This window comes from Lepidochelys olivacea (genome assembly GCF_965140295.1).
Source record: "Lepidochelys olivacea isolate rLepOli2 genome assembly, chromosome: 2".
Classification (NCBI taxonomy): Eukaryota; Metazoa; Chordata; order Testudines; family Cheloniidae; genus Lepidochelys; species Lepidochelys olivacea.
Genome location: NC_140412.1, coordinates 38,467,030 through 38,494,660, shown reverse-complemented (window position 1 = coordinate 38,494,660; position 27,631 = coordinate 38,467,030). Strand labels below are relative to the sequence as shown.

Here is a 27,631-nt window from a genome sequence, read left to right as displayed (position 1 = left end):
TAACTAAGCGTGGAATGGCTATGTGAGTATAAAAAGCTAATATTTCTGCAGTGTCTGTCCTGCTGTATTATAGATGTGCTGAAGTCACCGCTGGTTGGATAACAAAGATCTAGTGGAACTTTGGCGACAACATAACTCTTTCTTTTCTTGGTAACAGTTACATTTTCAGTTTGACTCATGATAAAATTTGAACTTTCAGAGAAAGTAATTAAAAACCAGACCAGAGACCACACTAGCTTCATGGAAACATTTCCCCCTAAGCTGCACAAACTCTTAAGATGTAGCTGAAAATAAATTGGTGCCTTGAGCATGATTAATAGAAAACGAATTTAAACAGTTAGGACTGAGCTACATCTGGGCTTTCTCCATGATGAAAAAAACATGCATACAGGCAATTTACGTCCCGTGATTATTTTATATGAAGGTCAAGGCACCAATTCAGTGCACAGTTCATGAAGAAAAATATCACTTTAATGCAGATGCAAAGCAGCATGTAGATTGGGTTGAGGTGGTTGCATTGTGGTGACCTATGCATTTCTGTATAGTCAATATAGATAATGTGTTTTGTTTATCTTGTGAGCAGTGTAGGTTTTATGATGGCCTTACCTATTCATAGCCTTTCTAAAGCTATATCAAATTCCATTTCACTGGGGAAGGAAGACATTAATTATTAATTATTGTTATTATTTTTTGTATTACTGTAGCACCTAGGAGCCCCAGGCCTGGACCAGGCCCCCATTGTGATAGGGGCTGCACAAACACAGAACACAAAGAAGTCCCTTCCCCAAAGATTAGTCTTTTTCAAACTTTTTTTTTTTAATTTTTAAAGTTGGAAGGAATAGACATTTTGTATTTGAGGACTGGTACCAGAACTTCTGTGGGTATTAGGCTTGGAGCCAGGTTTAATAAATCATCCCTCTGTATATGTATAAAGAGGATAATAAAACAGCTTGTGGTAGCAAGCAAGGTTGAAATTTCTTTGTATACAAATGGTTCAGTAAATATGCAGATGGGATTAAGGGCAAATGGCATTTTTATGTAGCTACTGGGGTGTGGTGTGGGTTAAGGAAGCTTCAAAAGAGAAATGTAAACATTCTCTGGAGACATTGGTATTGAACTAAATCAAAGGCCTTACCTTTGTATAGGATTTATAAGGTAATGCATGGCAAGAGAAACTATAAAGCTGCATTTATGGTATATAAAAGCGATGATGGGATTGATTTTTCTTTTTCCAGTGAACAGACATGTAGTTTAACTCTTTGGTGTCACAGTATGGAATGTGATGTTTCAAAAGCTGAAGACGGATCAGTCCTCTAAAGAACGGAGCTCTGGGGATAGACTACGTATATTGGCAGTGATATATAGGGAAATGGTTGCTCAGGGTTTAATTTTTTGCTGTAAAAAACTGCTATCAGTTCTTTTTAAAATGATGAAAACAAGAAATGCAAACAATAATAAAAGGTTTATATGTTACAGATTTAATGACTAAAGACCTTTACAGTGTATAAAACAGGAGATTGAGGTAGGAGTCATGTTGGCTGGATTAAATGATAAAGGGAAAATTAATCCCTGAACCTTCCATTCTCTCCTGGCAGGTAGCTGTGTTTTTTTTTGTTTGTTTTTTTTTGTCTTGTACAGCACTAATTACCCTGCCTTTGTTATCAAACGATAAGTAATCCTGATAATTGCTGCACAAGAGAGGAACTCCTCCCTGAAAAGAGGCAGAGATTTTGGCTATAGGTTTCCCATATGAAACAATATAGGCTGGTCTCAGTTTCTTATTTGTTTAGGCCAGTTCTGTCAGCTTCTCATGCATCAAACATTTCTCCAGTTTAATTTTTCATTGTCAAAGTGCAGTAGCTCAGGTGAGCAAATGGATGAAATACCACGATTGTCTTATTGCTCAAACATGTTCCTCACATCCAGCGGAACCCCAGCTAAAGTTCTCTCCGCACCAAAGATACAACCAAGGCTCCTTCCTGGTTGGAGAACTTAGTTAAGGTCCTGTCTACCCTACATATTGGAGTCGTATTTGTGAATGAATTGGGGGTCAAGTGCCTGTAGTCAGAATCCCAAATACAGTTGTATATGGAATATTAGACAGGACCTTCGGAAAAACAGCAGTACTGTTATTATAGCTTTTTCCAAGTCTATGTTGTCCAGCCATATGACTCCACCATGGAGGAGGCCAGGGCAAGAAGGCTCTGGGACCAAAGAGTATCTTTGAATGTGACACTCTTGTTTTTCCTGACTCCCGACTCTCAGTGTGTGAGGAAGAATGGGCCTGGGAGCCTGGTATGATTTATTTTGCACCCTTTCATGGCTAGTTGCAAAGTGTGTTCTGCTACCTCAGGAGAGGCTGTTTGCACTCTCAGCCTCAGACAAGAGTAAGGTTTACATGGGTGTTATACAGGGAAATGTGGACCCCACTTGAAGGGGCAATTGAAATCACTGTTGGTCAGAACAGCCCACATTCCTTAGTCATTGCCTCAGGAAGTGGGGAGATGAGCATTGGGTCAATATTAGGAAGGGGAAGGAGAATCTTCAGTAGGTTAGTTGGGTTCCTTTCACTGCAGAGAGATGCCACAATAACTATTATGGCCAGAGCTAAATTCTTCTAGAGGGGAAAGGAGAGTAACAATGTAGGAAGTCAGAGGAAGCTATAAGGGAGAAGGATGGTGCTGTAGAGGATTACAGGCTGGGTGATCCAACAGAAGAGGTTCAGCATGTTCTTTTTCCATGTTGTTGCTTTTCACCTCATACCAAATTCCAAACGTGTCTTCCTCTGTTCCCAGGAACAGCATATATGGGATGTGTATAATGCATTTTAAGAAGGGATCAAAGCTGGAAGCTGAATTCATAGTTATCAATAGGACAAGTGGAAAGACTGGAGTATGGTTCAGCTTTTATGATTTCGTAGAACATATATAACAGAAAAGGCATCTGCTTTAGAATAATTTGTATGCCAAGAGCAATTCTACTGTCTGGAGCAAAATAGTCCATGTTTCAAATTCTAGTCCTGCTGCTTGTGGTAGTTTGATTTTTTGTTGTGCTCTCTGCTGCCTGCCTACCTACCAATCTATTTCTAAAGCATCAGTCACCATGGTATCTAAGTGCCATCCTGTCTAGGACCAATCAGTGGAGTCAAAAACTCTGTAAAAATTGAAAATGTGCTGATAAATAATTTAAGGACCCCCCTGAGCATTCAAATAATTAATGACTGGTCAGACAAGTTTTCCAGAGGCAAACCCCAAGGGAGCACCTTGTCATCTTCAGTGATGTGAAATAAAATAATAAAATAAATTCCAAGAAGCTGTATAGTCTTCCCACCCTACCATGTTGTAAATTGCTTTTCCAGATCAAAAGCCTGCTTTAAAGGGAAGCTAATAGAAAAGTGTTCTGAGACACAAACTCTTCTGAAAATCAATGATCTGTGTTAATTCTAATCAACCTATCTATCCTCATGGTTCAAATGAGACAACATTAAGCACAGTATGCCAGTCCTCACCTTCATATGTGTGCCATGAATATACAACCATTGACCATTGGAGTGATGAAATATCACTATGCAAGATTAAGATATTGAATTTTATTGTGTCCATCTATTATTTTCATTAAATGATATCTGTCTCTGTAACAGGGATCTTTGTAATGTTACAGAAAAATGAAAGACCGTTGCAACTGCTAGCCTATCTTCTGTGACTTACTATTTCTCCTACCTCCAGAAATGTAGGCCAGAGAGAATACACAGTGAAGGAATTGGATAAGATGGGGGCAGTGCTTTATGGCTTATGTGAGCACACTGTGTGCTTCAGAGTGCCTCAATGAGCAACCTGTTGAGCAAACATGAAGTGCAAATGTGGCGTGGGTTTCCCCTCACATTTTTAATGTTGCGTTCGGTTCCTTCCGGTGCAAAAATATAGACTAAAATGTAGCAGGACCAGATTCTCACCTCTTAAGGCCCTTCACCATGCTCTAGCAATGTAAAGCAATGTTTACGTTCTCTATAAGGCACTGTCAGAACAGTGTAACAGAGACTTAAGGTAAATGAGCGTAAGGCCCCCTGTGTTTCCAAGAAATTTGCACCCATGTCCACCCCTAACCTAGGGAACTGGATAGGCTGGGCTCTAAACTGAAGCAGAATAGCACTATCTGTTTCAAAATCAGTTTCAGGTAGGGCCCTTCCCTGATGCCTTCCCCTCATTTCAGTTAAAGTTCAACTACTTGATTTGTAAATGCAGCAGTGTGATACAATCAAGTGCAGAAATGCTGCTGTGCCATTAGCTCAGTCAGGCAAACAAGCTTTGCCAACTCCATCATAAACTACCTTGCGGTAATATTAACTCCTGCAGTTAAAGTGCCCCTCCCCTAAAAGCGACACCAGCTCTGTTCTTTTCTCTGGATGCAAGCTAGCACAGAGATATGAGGGGCTGGACTTTATGAGAATGTTCCCTGTTAAACAAAATTCTTTCCTTTTGTGGGTGGGGAGAGGCCTCTGCAATTCCGTGACGTCTCTAATTCTTATACCATCCTGTGGATTCCCACCGCCTACAAGTCTCTCCTCTGCACCCTCAAAGTCCCACGGCAACAGCTTGTGTCCCTGCAGATGAGCAGGACTTTGGGCTCTCTATGGAGACCATCAAAGCTCTTCCTCTAGGAGTCAGTAAATTTTACTCCAGAAGGTTTCATTGCCATAACTTAGGTAATTTGTTTTGGCTGTTTTTCTTTGTATCCTCTTAGTATAAAGTGCTTAATTTTCGTCTATAGGAAAGAGATCAATCTAATCAAGTTAAAACATAATCAGCACAAACGAATAAATGATGCACAGGTACTTCAATGGGAAATAACTAAAAGCAACTGGATTTTTTAGTATCACATTTTTCATCTTTAAAATCCCATGGGGGGTATTCTGGATTGGGAGAAATCAGTATTTCAGAGCAAAACTAATAATTTATTATTTGTATTGTGATAGCACTTAGGAATGCCAGTCCTGCACCAGGACCGCACTCTGCTAGTTGCTATCCAAACACAGAACAAAAAAATGGTTCCTCCCCAAAGATCTTACAATCTAAGTATAAGGCAAGAGATAGCAGGTGGATACAGGCAGACAGACCAGGGGAATACAAGGACAGAAGACAATATTCATCAGCATACCAGCTGCCTAACTGTTCTCAAGTTTTATATAAACTTCATGGCAAAGAAGAGAGCTAAGAAAGGATCGGAAGAAGGAGAATGAGGCAGCTTCACAGATGTTTATGAGGAGTTTGTCCCAAGTGTTTGGGGCAGCAAGATTTTTTTGTTTTTAAATTAACAATGTGTGGGGATAGGCCATGAAAGTAAAGACAAGTAGCTTATGTGTGATCAGCAAGATTTCAACACAGCCTGGGTCTGAGAGGTCTGAGTCGAAGATGACACCCAGGTTATGGGCCTGAGTGACAGGGAGCATGTTGGTCATGTCCACACGATGGAGAGGGCTTGGGGAAAACACTGCGGGCTCTCTTTTGGCCATGTTGAGAATGAATTGATGGCTGGACATCCACAAGGAGATGTCAGCGAGATGGGCCAAGATTTTAGTTCAGAATGAAAGAGACAGATGCAGAGTAGAGAGGTAGATTGGCAGCACTGAGATAGTAGTTGACTTTAATAACAGTATCTTTTTTGGATATATGGTTTGTGTTGGTTTGGTTTTTAAATGAAATGACCTTTGCTTTAATCTTTGCCAGACATCTCCATAGGTCCCAAGTGTCCTATGTTTAGTAGCAATTTCAGAATAACAGTTTGCACAGCATTTTAATGTAACTTCTGATCTCCATCTCTCTGCTTCAGATTTTCATCACGGTGAATTGCCTGAGCACGGATTTCTCCTCTCAAAAAGGAGTGAAAGGGCTTCCTTTGATGATTCAGATAGACACATACAGCTACAATAATCGCAGCAATAAACCCATCCACCGGGCCTACTGCCAGATCAAGGTCTTCTGTGACAAAGTGAGTGAAGATGACATTGTGAAAGATGGAGGGAGCCCATATCCAAGGTCTCCTTTTTCTCTTTTAGGTGCTTGCTATCACCAATATTTGGAGTGGCTTCTCCCCTCTCCTCGTATGGGTTGGGGCCTGGGTTCTTTTATTTTTTCTTGGTGCATGGAGCCTCCACACAAAGTGACTCCTCACTGTGCCCTATACACAGGGCTGCAGTCCCTTGAAAAATCAATGATAACCCTACAAGCTGGAAAGGAGTGTAAATCCCAGGACACAGGGGACAATAAGGTAAATAATAGCAGCGCAGAAACACCCCTTCAAAAATAACAGTGTAACAAAGGGAGGGGGAACTTTACTGGGAACAGGAACATAGGATCTGGGAAAGGAAGGGATTAAGGTTAACTAATAAACATTTCTAAATAAACCATTTTCTGCCTCCTTATACTCACAAACTCCTCCGACCACACCTCATCCCCTGACACCTTAGCGGGGTTAGCCAAGGCTGCATGTGCCGAGATGGAGAGCTGCAGTGCAGTGACATTAACCAGCTTAACCAGAAGTCACCTTACTTTTACTTCACCCCTTGTTGGGCAGGGCCCCCTCCTGATTCCAGCCAGGCTTGCTGGTTTCCTGGTCTGAAATTCTCCTAGGGTCTTGGCTGGCTGTCGGTAGCTGTCGCTCTGTCTGGATGTTTTTCGCAATAGTGCTGCTGCTGCTTGATCCAGGCAGCTAAAGTCTCAGAGCATGCAAATGCCCTTCCAGGGAAGGGAGAATTCAGCAGGAACTCCCTGAGCTGCACTTTCTCTCTCCCAGCTCCAAAACTCAACAGAAACCCCAAAACCACCTTTCTTTGTCAGTCTGTCCCTTACCCGGTTTTGAGGCCTGGGACGTGCAGGAGCTCAAACTGGATGATCACAGTGGGTCCTTCTGGCCTTAACGTCTCTGAGTCTATCCACAGTGGATCAGCTTCAACAGGAGAGACAGAGGGAGACCCATATCAGAAGTTCCTATAACTCAGTAGTTAGTGCACTCTCCTGAGCGGTGGGAGACCCTTATTCAAATCCTTTCTCCACCTCTGGCAGAGTGGGGCAATTAAACCTGATCTCTCACATCCAAGGTGAGTGCTCTAACCACTGAGCTAAAAGTTATCAGATGGGCACCTTCTCCAGCCAGATTTTGAATGGGCCCTGATCTGGTGGGTGTGCTCAGAGGCAGGGGTGTGCACAGGAATTTAAAATTTTACCCCTTTGGGAGGGGCACGTTCTGTGCCCCCACCAAGGCCCAGGGTTGGAGGAGCTGTCAGCTCTCACCGTGGCCCCCGGGGCTGGAGGAGCTCATTCTCCCCAGCCCCTGCTGGGGCCAGAAGGAGCTCACTATCCTCCCTCCACTGCAACCCCAGGGCTGGGAGGAGCTCGCTCCTTCCCCACATTGTGGCCCTGTGGCTGGAGGAGTTCTGTGTCCCTGACAATTACCTGCTTGCCCCCACTTGTGCACACCCCTGCTCAGAGGCTGCCTACTGGAGCAGGCCCTGCACGCGACTTAGGCTGGTGAACACCTATCTTCCCCTCATTCATGAATTGCTCTGGGGTTGAGGCAGGAGACTGGCATCTGGACACTTAGAGGGAGGCAGCAGTGCACGTGCAAAGAGGCAGAAACTTAGGTTCCGAGGGAACTTTTACCCTGAAAACTTAGGTGCCAAGTGAGTCTAGGTACTTACAGGGTTCAGCTGGAGTTTTGTGGATTATAGTGGAGCCTCAAACTGGAATTTAGGCACCTGAACAAATCTGAGATGTGGGCACCTAAGTCTGGCAGTTGAGTGCCTAAGTGCCTTTGTGGATCCTGCCCTAAGTGACTTAGGCACCTAAGTACCATTGAAAGTCAAGGGGTCTCAGGAAGCTAAATCATTTAGGTGCTTTTGAAAATGTTACTCAGAATTCTGATTCCCATTTTACAGACGGGGGCAGAAAGTTAGAGGCACGCCAAGCCACAGGGAGTCAGTGTTAAAGTAAGTGTAAGATCTCAAGCGCTCCAGGCTTCTAGATCTTTCCTCAGATCACGATAGCACTCCCTCTCCTTTTATCCACTATCTCCCTCACAGATTCCCCCCTCCTTCTAGCACCCTCTTGGCAACAAAATCTTTGAAGGCTAATCAGGCAGTTTTATGAGTGGAGAAAAAATGTTGAAAGTAATGAATGTAAATGTATGCGCTGAAGTCATCTTAAGGCCTAAGTGCTATATTTTTAATTGTAACTTTGAATGTCAAATATTTACAGAGATTTAAAGCTACAGCTGGCTGTTAAAAGCTCAGTAAATATCAAAGGAATGAGTGTTTTTCATCTACCCATTTTTAAAAAGCAATTAGAAAAATATGAACTATTAAAAAAATTAAAAAAGGAAGAAAGACATCTAGAGCACAACCTCAGCAAGGGTGACCTGCAGATTTGAATTATAAATGTTCATTACTTTGACTATCTATCCACCTAATTGATACTTCACATTTCCAGGCTAGGAAGCAGGAAATGAATGCTGAGACATTTAATCAAAACCATCTTAAAGTAGGAGAAAACATCACGAGGGTAGTTAAAATGTTACACACATCAAAACTATGTTAAAGATGTGGGCTGGAGAGCTCAGGGGGATTGGGAACAGGATATAAAACCTTTTAACTGTAGGTTGTCCTAAAGGCTGATAATGACTGAGATTCATCCCTCTCTGAAGGATGTTTAGCAGCCTATGTGAAATGATTTGATGGGGTCTCAGTCCAGTTCTTAATGTGCAAGAGTTCACTTCACTAAACTCAACATCACCATTGGTGCTCACTGGCACTTTGTGTAGAGATTGGGTCCTGATTCTCCGCTCCGTTACGCAGGTATAAATCAAGATTAACTCCACTATGGTCAGTCTGAGTTACACTGATGTAAAATGCTTGAAAGTGAAAGGAGAATCAGGTCCCAAGTATTGGTTGGGCAAGGAGATTCAACTACCCTCTGTGCTCTCTCCTATACATACATGTGTAGTCTCATATTCACCTGGTTACCTCCTTCAGCATCAATCTCCTTATGAGATTTGATGGACAGGCCTGGCTTCTTTTGGTTCCCACCTCCCACTCAGCAGAGTGTAACTTCTTTATTTTCTTCCCATATGAATTTAGTTGGCAGTGCCTACACCCACCTTGCTTCTTTCTGGCAGGTCACCAGGTCAGCTTGGGAGAAAAATTCTAAGCACTGGGAAATCCCCACTTATTTGCCAGATAGTTGGAGACGCCCAAGAAATAACAAACACATTATATATATATTCAACAGAGTAATGTGGGAAGAAAATATAACATAACAGGGTAAAACATTACTCTTAGGGTCACAGCTGCCCACACTGATAATACCCAGGAATTTTCCCAGTCCCGTGACCTGATAGAGCAAAAGTCAAATTTAGTGTCCCATTGGTATGTGTACGTCGTAAGGGCCCTTGATGACCTGTGACAATGATATCTTCTGTAGTCCCAAAGCAACTTGGCTGATTGGGTTCAGTACAGCCCACAAAATTCACACATGAGATAAGGTGGTAAGTCCCTCAACAGGTTTAATAGGCAGCAGGAAATAAAATCCCCCAAGCCTTACCCCTCAGCTGGAGGACACAGTTCAGGGAATAGGGGGTTCCCCAAACAATTTCCCGGACTAGCTAACTAAAAGATGGTGCACTCACAACTCCACGAATGAACTTTGGACTCCTCAGCAACTGCAGAGAAGCTGATGATCACTGCTCTCAGGAACCCTCTTCCTGCAGGAATGAGGCTGATTCTGTTCCCGAGATTTCCCCTCACCACTAAAGGATGCAAGGCTCAAGGTGCAAATTATAATAACTCAAACTCTAATCTCCTGCCCTAGCGCTCAGATACACTCAGAGTAGGCAGGCAGGCAGGCACGAGCAGCACTTGCCACGTGGCAGCTGTGTTTATCTCGGAGCTGGAGGGCCAACCCAGTCTGGCTGAGTAGGGCGGTTTCCCAACAGAAATCAGAATTCCATACACTGGGAGTTACCTTGAAGAGGGAAAGGGCCAGGCTTATGGCTATTGCTTCCAGGTACCCAGAAGCCAGTTCTCAGGGGAACCCTGCATGCAGGCCTGGGACTCAGGAGCTCACCCCACAGCAAGTCCTTCCCTTTCAGTGGCTGGCTCCAGATTCCTCCAAAAATGGCTTCTCCCCACTCACAACTCTCCTAGGGGCAAGTATCTCACTTCCTGTTGGTCAGGCTACCTCTTCTTCGAGGGCATTTACTTGTCAATCATTTGACTGTACTCCCCCCTCCCTGCTTTCTCTCAGGCACTGCTCCTCCTTTGAACAGGTGCACAGGTGACCATCCAGGCACCCTTCTACCACCCCCCACTTCCCCGAGCCAACAGGGACCCCTATTGCTCAAAATAGTCTCTTTCCCTCTTGGTTGCTCAGCAGACTCTGAGTCTGCCCTTGGCTCCCCTTCCAAGCAGGGATAGCGCCTCCCCGTGAGTGACAAGCACACAGATCCAGGAACCAAGTAAGCTCCTTGGGGGTTGGAAGATCCTTGGAAGCCAGACCTTCCTGAGGATGTAAACTGACTGTTTCAGAGTGACGGCAGACCAAAGTACTCAGTGGGGATTGCAGCAGCAGCCAATGCCCTTTGCATCCTGCTGAGGCAATCAGAGAAATTCAGGCAGCAAAAAGGAAGAAGAGCCAGATATGAGCTGATCAGAACAGCAAAATAGACAAGAGGTACTGTATTTTTACTACCAACAGTCTAACTAGAGCTTCTCTGGCTGGGTTTCTCTTACAATTCGGTTATGTGCCACCTAATGACACAGAAAGGAAAGGAAGAAAAGGAAATTTCTTTGTGCCTTTTGTTGCTCCTTTCCAGGATTAACAAAAAAATTACCATGAAAATAGTTTTTAAAAAGATAAACACACAACCCCTGAAGTATTTGCAAAACAAGCATTGCAGCATCATGCTGGGGAGCACATAGCCAGAAAATGAAAGTGACTAGAAAGTGATTGGGTTATTTTCGTTGCCCAAATAGGGGGAATTGCAAAGTGAAATTCTCCTTCCAGCATAAACAGTGAGACGCAAATACACTTTAATCATTTACGGCAGTGGTGGACAACCTGCGGCCCACAGGCTGCACGCGGCCCGTCAGGGTAATCCACTGGTGGGCCGCGTGACAGCGTTTACATTGACCATCCGCAGGCATGGCTGCCCACAGCTCTCAGTGGCCGCAGTTTGCTGTTCCTGGCCAATGGGAGCTGCGGGAAACGTCAGGCCACAGGGACGTGCTGGCCGCCGCTTCTCGTAGCTCCCACTGGCCAGAAATGACAAACAGCGGCCATTGGGAGTTGTAGGCAGCCAGGCCTGTGGTTGGTCCATGTAAACACTGTGTCGCGGCCCAACAGCCGATTACCCTGACAGGCTGCGTGCAGCCTGCAGGTTGTCCACCACTGATCTATGGTGTTGTTTGTAAAATAGGGAAGAAAACATTTAAAATGCTTTGTTTTTTACCTGCCAGTGTTGTTGTAAATAGCTGTCTGTGGTTACCATGCCTCTTCAGAGCCCGTGGAAGTCTAATATATTGACTAAGCATGTGTCTACACTACAAAATCACAGCTGTGGCTCTGCAGTTTTGCTGCTGTAGTGTGGACACTTCCTACGTTACAGCAGGGTTTTTTCCATCAATGTAGGTAATTAATCTCTCCAAGAGGCCATAGCTAGATCAACAGAAGGAGTCTTCTGTCAACCTAGCCACATCTACACCGGGGGTTAGGTTGACCAAATAATAGCCATAGGGTGTGGATTTTTTCACAGCCCTGAGCGATGTAGCTAGCTAGGTTGACCTAAGTTTTTAGGTGTAGACCAGGCCTTAGTCAAATCACAGATAAATGTGGCTAATTTTGAAGGCAAACTTCTAATTGAATGAATACAGTATAACTGAAACTCAGTATCAAAGTACTATAAGAAGAATCCTCAAATAAATAAAATTATATCCAAGAGTACATTTTATGTACAGCAATATTATTTACCAAGTATTGCATTTCTTTTGCATATCAGTTATGTAGGATCTGATCTAGCTTGTGCTTTACTTGAAGCATAACAGTAAAATGGTAAACATGGCAAAGGCATAACTGGTGATCCCTACATATTCTCCAGTGCTTTGTCCCTGGTGTTGTCCACCAAGTACTCTTCAAACAACCTGTATGGAGTTTCATTTTCCTACATGTTAATCCTGCTACCCTTAATGCTCCTTTACCGTATGCAGAACATTCATGCCTTCTTATCATAAAATGATGTAATTTTTAGGCCTTAATAAAATTACATAGGTTGTCAGGGAAACTTGCCACCAAGTCTATTTATATTCATGAATTGCAATGTGCTTTTACCACGTAGAATGGTAGAATTAGGGCTCCAGAAAGGTTTGATTCTTTATGTTACAGTTCTGTTAAAATAGTTGAAGAAGCATTTGACTCAGGGTACTTTGTTCACAGTACAATACTATGCTTTCCATAGGCATCAACTCCGTGGGTGCTCTGGGGCTGGAGCAGCCATGGGAAAAAATAGTGGGTGCTCAGAACCCACCAGCTACCCGCCGATCAGCTGTTTGGTGGGTCCTGCCATTCAGTTCCTCCTCCTCCCCCCAGCACCTCCCATCCACCACCGATAAGCTGTTCAGTGGGGGCAGGAAGAGGCGGAGCAAGGGCAGGGTGCACTTGTGGGAGGTGCGGGAGCAGGGGCAGGAAGAGGCAGAGTGAGGGTGGGGCCGTGGGGGAAGGACTCTGGGTGGAGCGGGGATGGAGTACCCCTGGGGAAAGCTGAAAGTCAGTGCCTGTGATGTTTTCTTCCAAAGTCAAGAGGCCTAACCCCATATTCCTTACACTGATTGCTGTTCCTATTCTTCCCCTGCTCTCTACTTTGACACCAGCGCTATGGGTGGAAATGGATTTCCCTTTGTACATTATTACAGTACATCAACCTTCAGTGCTAAGTAGAGGAAATGTGGTTTCTGTGGGCTTGATCCTGCAATGCACTGAACATTCTGGCCCTGGTCCAGCAAAGCACTTAGCCACATGCTTAACTTTGAACATGGGAGTATTGCCCAGTAGGTTACAATTTTAATTACTTTGCTGGATTGGGGCAGAGTGCTCAGCACCTTGCAGAATAGAACCTTTTATGAATTTCAGATTTTGGGGGACAGACATACATTTCAGATAATCTGAAATTCACATACAGGGATTTGCCTGTATTATTAATAACTAGGGGCCTACCAAGTCACGGTCCATTTTGTTAAATTTTACAGTCGGAGGATTTTTAAAATAATAAATTTCATGAGTTCAGCTGTTTAAATCTGAAATTTCACGGTGCTGTAATTGTCGGGGTCCTGACCCAAAAAGGAGTTGTGTGGGTGGGTGGGTGGGTGGGGGGTTTGCAAGGTTATTGTAGGGGGTATTTCGGTCCTGCGGCACTTACATCTACGCTGCTGCTGGCGGCGGTGCTGCCGCCAGAGCTGGGCAGCTGGAGGGCGGCGGCTGCTGGCCGGGAGCCCAGCTCTGAAGGCAGAGCCGCTGCCAGCAGCCGCACAGAAGTCAGGGTGGCCTGGGATGGTCTTGCCACCCTCACTTCTGCGCTGCTGCTGGTGGGGTGCTTCCTTCACAGCTGGGGGCTTGGCAAACAGCCACCACTCTCTGGATGCCTAGCTCTGAAGGCAGCGCAGAAGGAAGGGTGGCAATACCGCAACCCCCTAAAATAACCAACCATTCCCCTTCGGGTCGGGGCCCCCAGTTTGAGAAACGCTGGTCTCCCGCATGAAATCTGTATAGTATAGGGTAAAAGCCAGATTTCATGGCAGGAAACCAGATTTTACGATCCATGACACATTTTTCAAGCCACAAATTTGGTAGGGCCCTATCAATAAATAACAGAAGAAGTAATGAGCATGTTGCTGCCATACAAAACTATGTTACTGTGCTTGTCTGGGTGAATCCATTCAGAGAAAAAGGCCAACAGCATTAATGTTACTAAGAAATAAAGGTATATGGGCCAAAAGCTCCAAAATCACATATGGATCCAAACTTCCACCAAATGGAGGAGTTTTGGAACAGACGTTATGCTTCAGGACCATTTTTCCAAAGAAGGGAGGGAGCCATGGTGGAAATAATTCAGCCTATGTTGTTGCTTTTTGGAATTATGACTGTTCATCCAGCTAGCAGTAGAGGGAGAAAATAAATCTAGTAAGGGATGCACATTCATTTATATGATTTGTCTGGCTATAGCCTGGTTTTTAGCCCAACATTTCTGTGCTGAGGACTGTTTCCACTACAGGGAAGCATTCAGTTAATATTAAAGGTCTGGTTTATCACATATCAATATTAGAAGATTCAGCCACAGAAATCCACCATCAGGAACTGTATGCTCTGCTAAAACTCCAGCCTGGCTCATTGTCTCAGCATCTAAAGCAAAGACAAGCGGAACAGGTCTGATTCACCACTGCTTTGCACTTTGTTTCATCAATGCCACTTCTGCTAAGCGAGTGCAGAATGCTAACAAATCAGAATAGTAGTTAGTTTTTACATTCATTTTGCATGCATGTAAGTGACAATGCAAGGTGCAAAGCAATGGAGAATTGTACCCAATGATGTGCTGTTAAATAGCTGATTCATTTCAGTGGTAGGCAAAGTTACTCTAGTTGGCTCAATCCTGCAAGGTGCTAAGTTCCTAGGCCCTATCCAATGCTCACTGAAATCAATGGGAATCTTGCAATTTCTTTTTGTGAATGTTGGCTCAAACCTTACTGCGAAGTGTTGAGTGCCCTGAACTTCTAATGAAGTCAATGTATTTGTAAAGCACATTTGGCACCATCTAGATGAATGGCACCAAATCAATGCAAGCTATATAGAAGAGAGGCCTTTTCGGAAACTGTCTCCGTCCTTGAAAGTTTGGATGTCTTATCTTGACACCAGTAACATTTGGCTTAAAAGGCAAAGCCTTCCCAGGCTCTGACCTTTCAGAAAATATTAAAGGAAAGCACTACAATGTATGTTGCTTGTAGTGTGAGAAATATCAATTAGGACAATGGGGGGAAAACCACCTCTTTTACAAATAATTGGTTCAAATTTGACAAGTGGACAAAGTATATTGAGAAAATGTTTACATGCTGATTTAAAAGAGCCAGTGTTGAGTTTTAGCCTGCTGATGTAGTAAGGACAGAATTTGAAGGTGCACGGCCAGATTCCAATGAAATCACTGGTTACTCTGGATTTATACCTGTTATATCTGAGATCAGAATCTGCTGTGCCATTTTCAGTCGGATTGTAACATTACGGTGGAACTGAGCTATACATTTGTTTTAGCCCCCTACTTTATATTTTGAACATTTTCCCATCTTTGTTTAACCATTTGTCCATTCACTAATAGTACCAGTGGAACTGTGAGGAAGGAGCCATTTGAGTGCCAGTGAGCACTCTATGGCTCCTCCATAGGTCTTCCACTTGCAGTGAGTATGGAAAAATCTATTTCAACAGTCAACTGAGTGGAAAACATAGGGGCCATTTTGAGTCTATATAGGCGAATTGCTGTGCTCTCTGCTACCACTCATTTTCAGTGTGCTTACATGGCCAATTTTTAAAGGAAAGTGGTGCTGTTAAAGAAAGCGGGTCAACAGACAGACATGGTAAGAGCTATGAAGCTTTTCAGCAGCAGCATGGAGACTGTATTTCAGTTCGTTAATGCACCCGTTGTACTTGTGCAGCTTTGTGCTGTTAATGACAGCATAAAAAGAGGTTGCAATATTGAATCAATTACCTTCCAGAGCAAGTAAGCTAAATGCCAACTTCTCCTCTGCTCTTAGTTACAACTGTAAACACAGAGGAACTCTTATTGAATCCATTGGAATTGCTTTGAACTAGCTCAGAGCATGGGGCTTGTGTATGGCACTTGATAGCAGTAGCAGAGACGACACTCACAGAAAAATACCTTTTTCTCCTTTAATGAGAAAAACTGCATTGATGCACAAAGTACACGCCCCTTTCTCATTAAAGAGACAGAAGTCTTTTTAATACAATATCACCTATTGGCATGTTTGTAAAGGTAATGGGTAGCTCCGTCCAAGTCAAGGAGAGCTTTGTTGTTGTCAATTGGAGCTGGATCAGGACTTAAATCTGGGTCAGAGGTTCCATGATAAATGTTAATTTTCAGGGATAAATAACTTGATTTTTTTTCTTCTCAAAATGAACATTTTCCATTTTCACTTTCTGGGTTGGCTCTTGGTCCCATTGCAGTCATCAGAAGTGCCATTCATGGATCATGTCCAGGGTTCTAAGAAGGTTAATGGCATATTGGGCTGCATTAGTAGGAGCATTGCCAGCAGACTGAGGGAAGTGATCATTCCCCTCTATTCTGCCCTGGTGAGGCCACATGTGGAGTATTGCATCCAGTTTTGAGGCCCCCACTACAGAAAAGATGTGGACAAATTGGAGAGAGTCCAGTGGAGGCCAACAAAAATGATTAGGGGGCTGGGGCACATGATTTATGAGGAGAGGCTGAGGAAACTGGGCTTATTTAGTCTGCAGAAGAGAAGAGTGAGGGGGGATTTGATAGCAGCCTTCAACTACCTGAAGAGGGGTTACAAAGAGGATGGAGCTTGGCTGTTCTCAGTGGTGGCAGATGACAGAACAAGATGCAATGGTCTCAAATTGCAGTGGGGAAGGTCTAGGTTGGATATTAGGAAAAAATATTTCACTAGGAGGATGGTGACGCACTGGAATGGGTTACCTAGAGTGGTGGTGGAATCTCCATCCTTAGAAATTTTTAAGGCCTGGCTTGACAAAGCCCTGGCTGGGATGATTTAGTTGGGTTTGGTCCTGCTTTGAGCAGGGGGTTGGACTAGATGACCTCCTGAGGTCTCTTCCAACCCTAATCTTCTATGATTTTATGTTTCTCAGCCTCCAGAATCATTTCATTCTCTCTTACTTTCTTTTGTAGGCTGATGCATTTAATTCTGAATAAGTACATGTGAATTTTACTGGCTCCAAGTGAACATCTCCCACTTTGATTAAAATAAAAAAGAGAAACTTCTATTTTTACGGTGAAAAAACTGGGGTATTTAATATCGAATGACAACTGTCTTAGAGCATATGGATTTTTACTTTGCTTAACAATCTGTCTGTACTTCTATTTATACAATCAATCTGAATAGCTTCAAAGGAGATTTTGCTGCTTGTTATGTCAATAACAAGGTTTATTTTATAAACTCCTTAGGAATGTATTTATATAACAGCCCATTGACTGCAAAGGAGCTGTTAGGACCTATTAGGTCAACACTATGCATCTTCAAAGTCTGTGTGTACTTCTCCATGTCTTTAAAAGTCTAATCATATCTGTTTACGTGCTTGAAGGCTGTGGCCTGTACACTCCTATAGGGACTAGATTCGTTTTCCCCACCATTGCTAATAATAATAATACCTAACTCTTATATAGCACTTTTCATCAGTCCTTCTTAAAGCGCTTTACAAAGCTAGCAGCAGTAGAGCTGCTGTACTAATGCAAATCTAGGGGATCCTAAGGGAAAGCTCACTGTAGACAAGGTTTAAAGGAATGCCAGTCCTGCAGGGTTCTCAGTTTAGTGCATAATGGAATGAAGCATCTAGGCTCTGTGAAATGATGCCGAGTTGGCCATTGTATTGAGTTTTCACTTGCCTGGGTTTATTTCACATTAACTTGATTCTCTCTTTTTCTGTTTAAGCCTTTCTAACGCACCCATGACCACGGTGTCTGTGCATCACGTGCAGTAGTTTTATTAGCTGATCCCTGTCGGGTAATATCTGTATTTTTGGTCTCAGGGAGCAGAAAGGAAAATCCGTGATGAAGAGAGGAAGCAGAACAGGAAGAAAGGGAAAGGCCAACCATCACAAGCCTCATGCAATAACTGTGAGTAAGGAAAGGCCAGTCCAGATAGCTCTAAGTCATGCTCATTATGCCTTTTATCATAATAACACTGCTTTGTGATCCTTATTAGCAGCCGAAGGGAAATTGTCTGCTCTCCCTCTGCAAAAAAAGAGTGACATCACCTACTTCAAAACAATGACTGACCTGGATTCCCAGCCAGTTCTCTTCATACCAGATATTCACTTTGGAAACCTACAAAGGACAGGACAGGTAGGAAACAGCAATGAGAAGTACAGGTGTCTGATAGTTATCCAGCTACATATGCTGTAAGACATACTTCCTAGACTCAAAGCAGGGGTTTGGTGACAGGGTTTTTTGGTTTTGTTTTTATTTTAATTTAATGTTGCTCTTGAGTAGCCCTGTGGTACAGGTACACCAGGGAGACCTCAGAAGAGAGGGGAAACATTGTTCATAGTTCTACAGGGGAAGGAAGGAGTTAATTTAATATTTCTAGATTTTTTGAAGGGAGCGAATAGGAACTTCAGAATAGGAAGTTGGCATGGGACTGAGAGAAATAATTGTTTCTTGTCTGTGCTGATTGACTTTAGAGAGACTAGGTGGGTAATATCTTTTATTGGACCAACTTCTTCTGGTGAAAGAGACAAGCTTTTGAGCTTACACAGAGCTCTTCTTCGGGTCTAGGAAAGGTACTCAAGTGTCCCAGCTAAATCCAAGGTGAAACAGATTGTTCAACATAAGTAGTTAACACATATTGTGAGAGACTTTAAGAGATAATGTGCCCCCTTGTGGTAGAAGAGACAACCACTCCCAGGATGATTTAAAACAATGACCAATATGATCAAACGTTAACTTCATGTCAGTCTGTCAGGTTTTTGCTGTCTTTAAAAGTAGTCACAAGGAACAAACTCCCCTAATGTCATTATATATGATGCCTGTCACCTTCATATCTGTATTTACTTAGAAGAGTCTTGCACACATATAGGTAGAGATAATGAAACTCTGGAGATCAAGGGTAATGCTCACAATCATTACTTCTATTGTTCACAAGCATGATTTACCTTCTTTAAAGACCTGTGAATTAAATACCACAGAGTCTTTGCTGGCTTGAGATGTTAGAGCCACTCCTTTAGCTCCTTGGGAGAGCTGCAAACCTGAATTCTAGCTCATCCTTTTTCCTAAACATAGCATATTCCTAAACATGAATATTTTAACTGTGTACTGCTTAGTGGATGGAGTGAAAGCTTAGTAATAGGGACTGCCAAATCTGTGTCTAGGTATGTGCACATCTCACTAGAAATGTAAAAGAAACGAAGACTAAAGTGACATTGAGTATGAGTTTATCATTAATTTTTAAAGCAGCCAGCATTGCAGAAGAGATTATGAAACGCACATAGACCTTAGGCATCATGATCACAGCTGCCACTAAAATTATTCACCAGGAATGGAAAGACTCCCACTTATATGTCAGCACTGGGTACCTCCTATTCTTGTGACTTTCAAATGTGAAAGTGTATTTGCGTCAAAATGTAAATAGAATTATTCCTTACTACATGGAATGTAAATAATTTTCCAAATTAAAATGGAATATATCATATTCTTTCTGACTGCATGCTCATAGATAATATTTATCCCTATTTGATACTGCTGTATACTAGGGTTTTCTGGGCATCCTAATGTTTTTATCCTTAGCTATTTTTTGTGTTTTGTATTTTACAAAACCTCCTATTTCTTGGTTCCAAAATGTTTTATTAGAACAATATTTTGGAGTTATATAACACCTTTCATCTGATGATCTTATACTACTTTACAGATATTAATGGCTTTAGCCTCCCCACACTTCTCTGAGGTAGGGTCAGTATAATCCGCCCTATGGTACAGCCACAGAGGGTTAAAAATCCACTCCTGCAAGATGGCAAGTGCCCTCATCTCCCACTGAAAGTTTCAGTCGGAGTTGAGTGCAATCAGCACCTTGCACATTCAGACCATAGGAGACATGTCCAAGCTCAGTCAGGAAGTCTGTGGCAGAACCGAGACTAGAACAGCGGTTTTTAGTTCTGTGCTTTAGTTCCTAGTTTTCAATGTTAGTAGAAAAAGCGAGCATTCTTACCTACCAGTAAACATTCTTACCTATCTACTTACTTATCTGCTTTGCAGGGGGGTTGTGAGGACTATGATTGATCTAGTGTTTTATACAGCACCTGAAACATGGAGAATGTTATGAAAATACTGAGCATGATTTGTATCTCTGCTACAGACTGTCCAGGACCCTGGCTGGTTTAAAATGGTGCCACTGAATTCAAGCTGTGCTAATTTACAGGAGCTGAATATCTGGCCCTGTGTATAGGTGCATCATGCTAGAAACAGATGTGTACCACATATACTAATACTATTTGCATATCCATTAGTGCCTTTGATTTTTTTATCAGTTTTTATATTTTAATTAGCTTCCTTGACATCTATTTTATATATAAAGCTTGTGATAGCTGTGTTGTAAATCACATTGGGGTTATTTAGGCAAGTAGTAATCTGATTTTCAGGATTGTTATACTTTTCTAATGATTGAAAGAATGATGTAAACCGGACTGGAGAAGATTCTTGTCAAAATGCATTGAGGTACCTCCATTGTGGCATACACAATAGTAGTTGTTCTAATCCACATTTTCTTCAGGTCACAATTAAAACCGTAGACAATTGTTTTATACAAGGGGGGGGGGGAATTAACAGATGCAAAATTCATACTGTGTCTCCTCTCCTTTTTTGAGCTCTTCCATACAGCAGATATCCATGCTGTAGCAATAAACTTGTTCCTTTTCCACCCCTACAGGTTTGCTATAACATAGATGATGAGAGAGAAGGGTAAGATATTTATTGCTTTGCAATAAAGTTTTGCAGCCAGTAGTCCAAACCCTTGCGAATCAGGCACACAACCACAGAGTCAAATAAACGTGAACCTTTTTTTCCTTCCTGTTCTCTGTTCATAACTTGCGGAGTTGAGAAGGCAAAGTTTTTTTTATTTTGACTACTGTTTTCCTCCACGTGGGCTGGCTTCTTTTTATATCTGTTTATTTTTACAGTCCATAATAAAATAGTGCATTAAGCAGAAAGCGTCAACACACAGTCAATACAATGTATTGGATCATAACATAAAATAATAACTTTACATTTATATTAGTACCTTACACCTTAAGGAACCCCAAACCACTTTAAAATTTTTCCATGTAGCAATTGCTTATAGCCCCATTGAAAAGCAGGAAGCTCTTGGGTGGAACACAGAAGCTGCTTAACAGTGCAGAGCAACATGTGACACAGCTGTGTAGGGGAAGAAGTGGATCCATGTCCACTACAAACGCAGAAGGGTTTTAAGTCAGCTGGATCTAGTTAGGTCCGCATGTTGGGGCCAGCTCCCCTACTCTTGCAAACAAAACGGAATTTTTCATGGTACCAAGTGGCCCACTCTCAATTTTGACTTACCCTGAAGATTGTAGCTCCTCTATCATAGTGCCCCCTAGCAGCATGCAGAGGCATTAGCTCAGTGTGAACGTAGAGGAAGAATGCCCCCTACGGAACCGCCACAATCGCTTCCTGCAGCCCCTTTGGCTTCTCTGGTGGTCTCCCAACCAGGTACTGACTGTTTGAGCCTGTTTAAATATGGGGAGATCACAGTCAGAAGTTTAAAGGTTGCAGACTGCAATCACAACCCCTTTCCATTTTACAAGTTATGAATTCTCTGCATTAACTTCATGTTCCTCCTTCTTTTCTGTTTTCTTTACAAATGAGCATGGTGTTGCCTTTTAAACAAGTGTAAAGAACAGGAGTTTGGAATACTATTGAGCAAGGCTCAGCCATATACATTACAGGGTATTATTGGCCAAGAGAAGCAAAATCCTACATTCAAATTGATGGCATTTCTCTTTCTCTGTCTGTCTGTCTGTTTGGATATAGTGCTTCCAATAACACATTCAACAGATCAAAAAATTGGTGGATGGCAGCCATTAAAAGCTTCCAGCATAACAATACCCCAGTCTCATCTCTGCCTGTCTTCCCAACAGAGTTTCACATGTTGATGATTTATCTCCCAAACACAAGAAAAGGAATAAAATGCAGGGTGAGGGAGGGGAGATGGGGGGCATACAGAATCCCAGGTGGGGAGAATGGAGAAGCTGGTATGGGGAAGGGGGGAATGAAGGAGAACACAGAGACCTGGCATGGGAGTAAGGGGGGATGTGGTGCATAGAATCCCTGGAGAGGGAAATGAGGGGATAGTGAGGTACATACCCTGGCATGGTGGAAGGGGAGGGGTGTTTCAGAGCGTCCTTGAAATAGAGGAAGGTGGGAGAGTGACTGTATAGTGACATCAGCAGCTAGGTCTTTCTTTTTTCATGCTCCTTCCTCATATGTTTAAACAGATATTGGCCGTTGTAATTTGTATTTAATATTGGGAAACATTTACCTAGCATAGTCATTCTGGGCAATTCAAGAGGCTTGGATAGTTCAGAGAAGAATCAGGATCTAAATCCTTGCAATTCTTGCTCTACCATTCCTTGAGAAGCTAGTGGGAGTTTTGCTTGATTATGAAGTGAGATGTAAACTGTCACTGTTGTCTCCTCTCTTGTTGGGAGGACAGTATTATGACAAAATAGCTGTGTTCTTATTTTCTAGTAGCAGCATCCTGGTTAAAAGGATGTTCCGGCCTGTGGAGGAGGAGTTTGGCCCATTGCCTTTGAAACAAATGAAAGAAGAAGGACTGAAAAGAGGTAATAATTAATTACCAGGAAAATAAATTCACTGGGCTGCATTCTTCACTCATGCAGTCTAGGGTGAACCAGAAATTACTCAAATGAAAATCAGTGGAGTTACAATGGTATAAAAATAGAGTAAGTGACGGGAGAATCAGGCCCACTGTCACCACACCAACTGTTATACCAGGAGACGTCCTAGAACATGCTAAGTGTAATTAATAGGTACTAGTTTGCATGCCATCTTGAGAAGGGGTACACAAATGTGATTGTATAAAATATAAACTGTCCAGAACGTTTCCCAACCCTTGAAACAGACTTTGAGGTTCAAAAAAGTTCCCCTGACAAATCCTTCACTATTTATTTTTTATTTGTATTCGTCATGGCACTTTCTTGTTCTGGCTAGGACTGTGATACAAAGGACACAATACACTGGGTCAGATACAGAGATCCAAGCTCCTGCTGACTTTATTGGGAGATAGCCTGAGTAAAAACTTTGTAAGGATTAAGGATTTAGTCCAATAAGAGAGCTGCTTTCACGAGACTTTCAGTCAAATATTGCTGAAGACTCTAGAGGTTTGAATAGTTCAGATCAGTCAAACCTGCCAATGTGTTGAGATTGTGAGTGTGTGTGTGTCTATCCTTGACAATATTAAGACAACAAAACACAGAGTTGTGCTACACATCAGTGTCCTTTCACCTTTTCAGGAATGTCTCTCCATGTGCTTAGATCTGTGGTTTTTCTTTGTTGGCCGTGGTGGTGATGTACATGAATCTGTGAAGGGTATCATATGTACCAGGTGGATACTGTTGTCTGCTTAGAATTAATGAGCAGAAAGATTTTTAAAAATCAAAATGAAAATGTGAGATAAGCCCCAAGCAAAGACCCAGATCTGACCAAACTAAAGCCTTGGTCAGTTCAGATTTGGGGGTGTTGGCACCACCCATTCAAAGCAGAGGGGCTAGCTGCCAGGGCTGGGTGTGAAACCCTTTTCTTCCTATCCACTGGGCCTAACAAAGAATTCCCATCTAACAGCATGGAGAACTGACATGAGAGAGATACTTTCTTTGATTCCTTCAGTAGAGTGATTAATTTATAATATGGTTCAGGAAGATCACACAGGCATGCACATAGGAGCCATTGTTGTAAAGATCAAAGACACCTGTGTAATTCAGTTCTTGTTCTGTGATTTGTTGTTTTAACGTTATTCAGGATTCACAGCTATGTCAGGGTGAAGAATTCAAAACAAAAAACATTTTAATAGTGACAAAATTTGAACAAATTAAAGCCAGCAGCCTTCAGCTGCCCTATTTTCACTCTCTTTCATGCCGTGCTACCCAGAGGTTTTTTTTTGTTGGTCCCAAGCCAGGCCTCTTCCAGCTTGCCTTCCTGTCCTGGCAGACTTTCTGCAACCTGTCTCAGATTTTCTACCCAGAAAAGTGCCTTGTCTTTCTAGCTTATGTGTCTCAACAAAATCACTATAAATTACTAGAAAATAGTTTGGGTTTGTAGGGTCATGTGAGCTGTTCACATGGAACACAAAACCCACCCTAAAGTATTGTCTACACTGAGAATTTGCACTGATGTAGCTGCACTGGTACAAACCCCAAGTGTAGACATGGAAATTCATGATAATACATACCAGTGGAATTCACCCCCTTCTTGAAGCTGGGGTCAGATCCACCAGCGCAAAGCATATCTTTACTTGTGTAAACCACTTCTCCCTCTTTTTTGTTACATAAATCACAACTTTCTCCATTGTCAATTATCCATAACCCACAACACAACACATTGCACTTATTTGTCACACCTTGGTTATTTATATCATACCTTGGTATGTTTGAAAGCTGAGAGGCATGAGGCTAAAAGTTTCAAAGTGTGTGCCCAAAGTTAGGCTTCCAAATTCCTTTTTTAATTCTTATGTGGCATCTCCATTACTGGAGGTTTGCCACCATGTTAGCCCATTCTCTACAGCCCTCTGCTAATCTCTTTGTGGATGATCAGTCCTTTTGATCCACACAGGGTACCACATCATCCATCCAAGATCTTCTTTGCCTGCCTCATGTTCTCCTGCCATCTACTTTCCCTTCCTGCTCCCACAAACATGCATCACCTGCTGAATCCCTTAAAATGCGTCCTGCAAATTGAATCTTTCTTTTCATAAGGTCCCAGTATTTGCTGAGTTCCAGTCATCTCCATTAGTTTTTCATTGATTATGCAACATATCCATTATATTTTCAGAATTCTTGTATAACATCATAATTCAAATTCATATTTAGATAGCTAAATTAGTGGCCTGATTTTTCAAAAGTGCTGAACATCCGAGCAGCTTTGGTTGAGTTCAGGGGAGCTGCTGGGTGCTCAGCATTTTTGAAAATTGGGCTGTTTATTTAGGCACCTAAGTATAAATTTAGGAGTCTGCCCTTAGGGACCATATTTGAAACTCTTGGTCTTAGAGCATTAAGTAACACAGTGCAGTCCAGAGCTGGGAAGACAGTAGGTACTGAATATTTAGAGCCGGGGACAGATAGTTTTAGAGGTTACAGTTTTTCTGATTTGCCCCTACACACAGCTCACTGTCTAGTACTATATGTAGCTTGTCTCTAACACTGTGATTTATCCTTTGTAAGAGAGATTGGCTAGATGACATGGAAATAGTGACAGTATGGTGGACACTTAATCAGATGGGATAAGAGATGTTTGAATCACATAACCGAGTGAATCAATGACAGAATTCCATTCACGCCACTAAAACACCATATATTTACAACTCCGTGTTCTGTGTATGCATAGCAGTGATTCAGGATCCCCATTATCCCTGTAATGGATCTTTCGTTCAACATAATGTTCTCTGACATTCTCAGTACAGCAAAGATTTTTAACTTTAACTACCGTAACGTTAGCATTTGATTGAGTGATTTCCCCCCTTTCAGATGTAAGCTGAAGGTTACCTGGGAACTGTTTTGAGTCACCAAAAGGCCATTCTTGAATAAGCAAACAGTGTTACTACATACCATCAGATAGATGAGGCTCCCTACATTTCACTATTACATGGATTTTTAAGGCATGTACCTATCCTTGGGTGCACGTTATGTGGTTCTATAGTAGGGTCCTTAACATTGCTAAATACGAGGAGCAAAAACATCATGATCCCCTGAAGCCCACAGTTTTAAGGCCGAGAATGGACAGTGATCTTCACAGCTAAGTATGAGCTCATTTCAGTCATCTGAAAGCCTGGGCAAAGAAGTTGCAATTCCTTCTAATGTGTCCATGTTCACACTTAAACATATTTCCAGTGGGAATTAAAGCCAGTGGCACTGGCTTGCTATGGCAAATACCCTTCTGCCTCTGTCTTAGAGTTGAGGTAATTCTATTGTAAAATTAATATAATCTGGTGGAAAATACCCTCCAGACTCTAAGGGTTAAAAACTAGTCTCCCTTTTTTGCATTTCCAATTTGTAGGTACAAATAATGGCTGGTGCAGTTTGTTACATGGACCTCTAAATATCTGATAAAATATGTATATGTGCATGTAATATACATTAATTAATATTGAATTACCTGGTTGTTTGAAATAAACTGTCCTGTTAGAAACAAAATTATCAATATCTTACACTTCTGTCTAAAAAAGTTTAACCTAACACCTAAGATTCAGATAAGTAAAAGAGATTAGACTAATAAATGCATTTTTCTAATTTTCAGTTTGTTTACTTTGTACCTGTGTCAGCACTTTGTGTAGAGTCTGTTTCACTGTTTCCCCTGAATATCCAGCCAATCGGTTTCCCTTTTATCTGTGTGGGTGTTTAGCACAGCAAGAGGGAAGAGAAAAAACATCTAGATCAGACAGGAAACTATGATTGAAAACCCGCAAAAATTGGCGGGGTTCTGAGGAGGAGATTTTCAAAGGCACAAAGGGCAGGTGAAAATCAATGGGAAGTAAGTGCCTACCTGCCATTTGTGCCTTTGAATAACTCCCCTATAGTGCCTGAAATTACTTTTAACTCATTCTGTGAAATTGACTAGATCTCATTTTGAGGGTGCACATTTAAGACTGCCAAAATGGTAACATCAAAGAATGTTACTTTTTTTTAACTTACTTTTTTCTCAGGGTATTGGCTTAAGGGAAAGTTAATTTACGAAGTAGACTTGCCTTTTCTGAATTCCTTTCCCTAGCCTTTTGGCTAAAGGTTAGAGAGGTGCAAATCTTATAAATAGGTTGCAGAGAGAACTGGTTATAATTTCAGTTGTTTGATCCCACAATTCAGCCCAGGGACTGAAAATCTACAAAGCAATAGCTCAAATGCTCTTCAGCTGGGACTTCCCATATTTCAATAAAACTATTAACTAATCTTAAATTCACAAAAAACATGGATTCCTCAAAAATTTAATGTAATTTGTTTAATTTTCTTTGTGTGCCAATATGCCTCCTGCAAGTTTACATAAGTGTTTACAGGAGATGGTGTTACTTTTTAACAACATCTGGCTTTCATTATTTGTGTTGATTGTCATTGATTCAGGATTAATATTTGGCTTCCTATTTAATAAGACGTATTTCATCTGTTCAGTTGTCTGTGCCTGCTCCAAATTTGATTCTTGCTCTTTCAGTGCTTCTGTATGTGAGGAAAGAGGCGGATGAAGTGTATGATGCTTTGATGCTAAAGTCACCCACAGTAAAGGGGCTAATGGAAGCGGTAAGTATTTCACATCCCTACCTCATTAATCTTCCACTCAAAGAAAATCTTGAGATTCTCAAAGTATTACTTAGACAGAACACATAGTGCACATACAAAGCCATCCTCATACATATTTAACTGCTCCATAAAGGCTTTCTGGAGCATGTCTCCTTATCTGAAATTCAGGACTGTCAGCAGGTCAATGAGATAAGACTAATTCGTACAGCTGATTTATGGGTCTTGAGTCTTGAGAAACTGAGGTAATTAACAAATGCCTGAAGAAGAAAATAGGGTCAGACTATGTGTTCCGACATGCCTCCCTATGCAAGAGC

General features: G+C 42.1%; 1 protein-coding gene across 3 annotated transcripts in view; it reads left to right on the top strand.

The window, feature by feature from the left end:
• The window catches only part of GRHL2 (grainyhead like transcription factor 2), a 106,349-nt gene that overhangs the window by 64,441 nt on the left and 14,277 nt on the right, over nt 1-27,631 (top strand). For 2 of the 3 annotated variants that reach the window (XM_084618269.1, XM_084618268.1), the window contains exons 9-14: nt 5,827-5,985; nt 17,823-17,910; nt 17,999-18,138; nt 20,714-20,745; nt 22,549-22,643; nt 27,232-27,317. In XM_084618269.1, coding sequence (XP_084474395.1) covers nt 5,827-5,985; nt 17,823-17,910; nt 17,999-18,138; nt 20,714-20,745; nt 22,549-22,643; nt 27,232-27,317 — 600 coding nt within the window. The remainder of the gene's footprint in view (nt 1-5,826; nt 5,986-17,822; nt 17,911-17,998; nt 18,139-20,713; nt 20,746-22,548; nt 22,644-27,231; nt 27,318-27,631) is intronic. The other variant, XM_084618270.1, reaches the window with a different exon arrangement.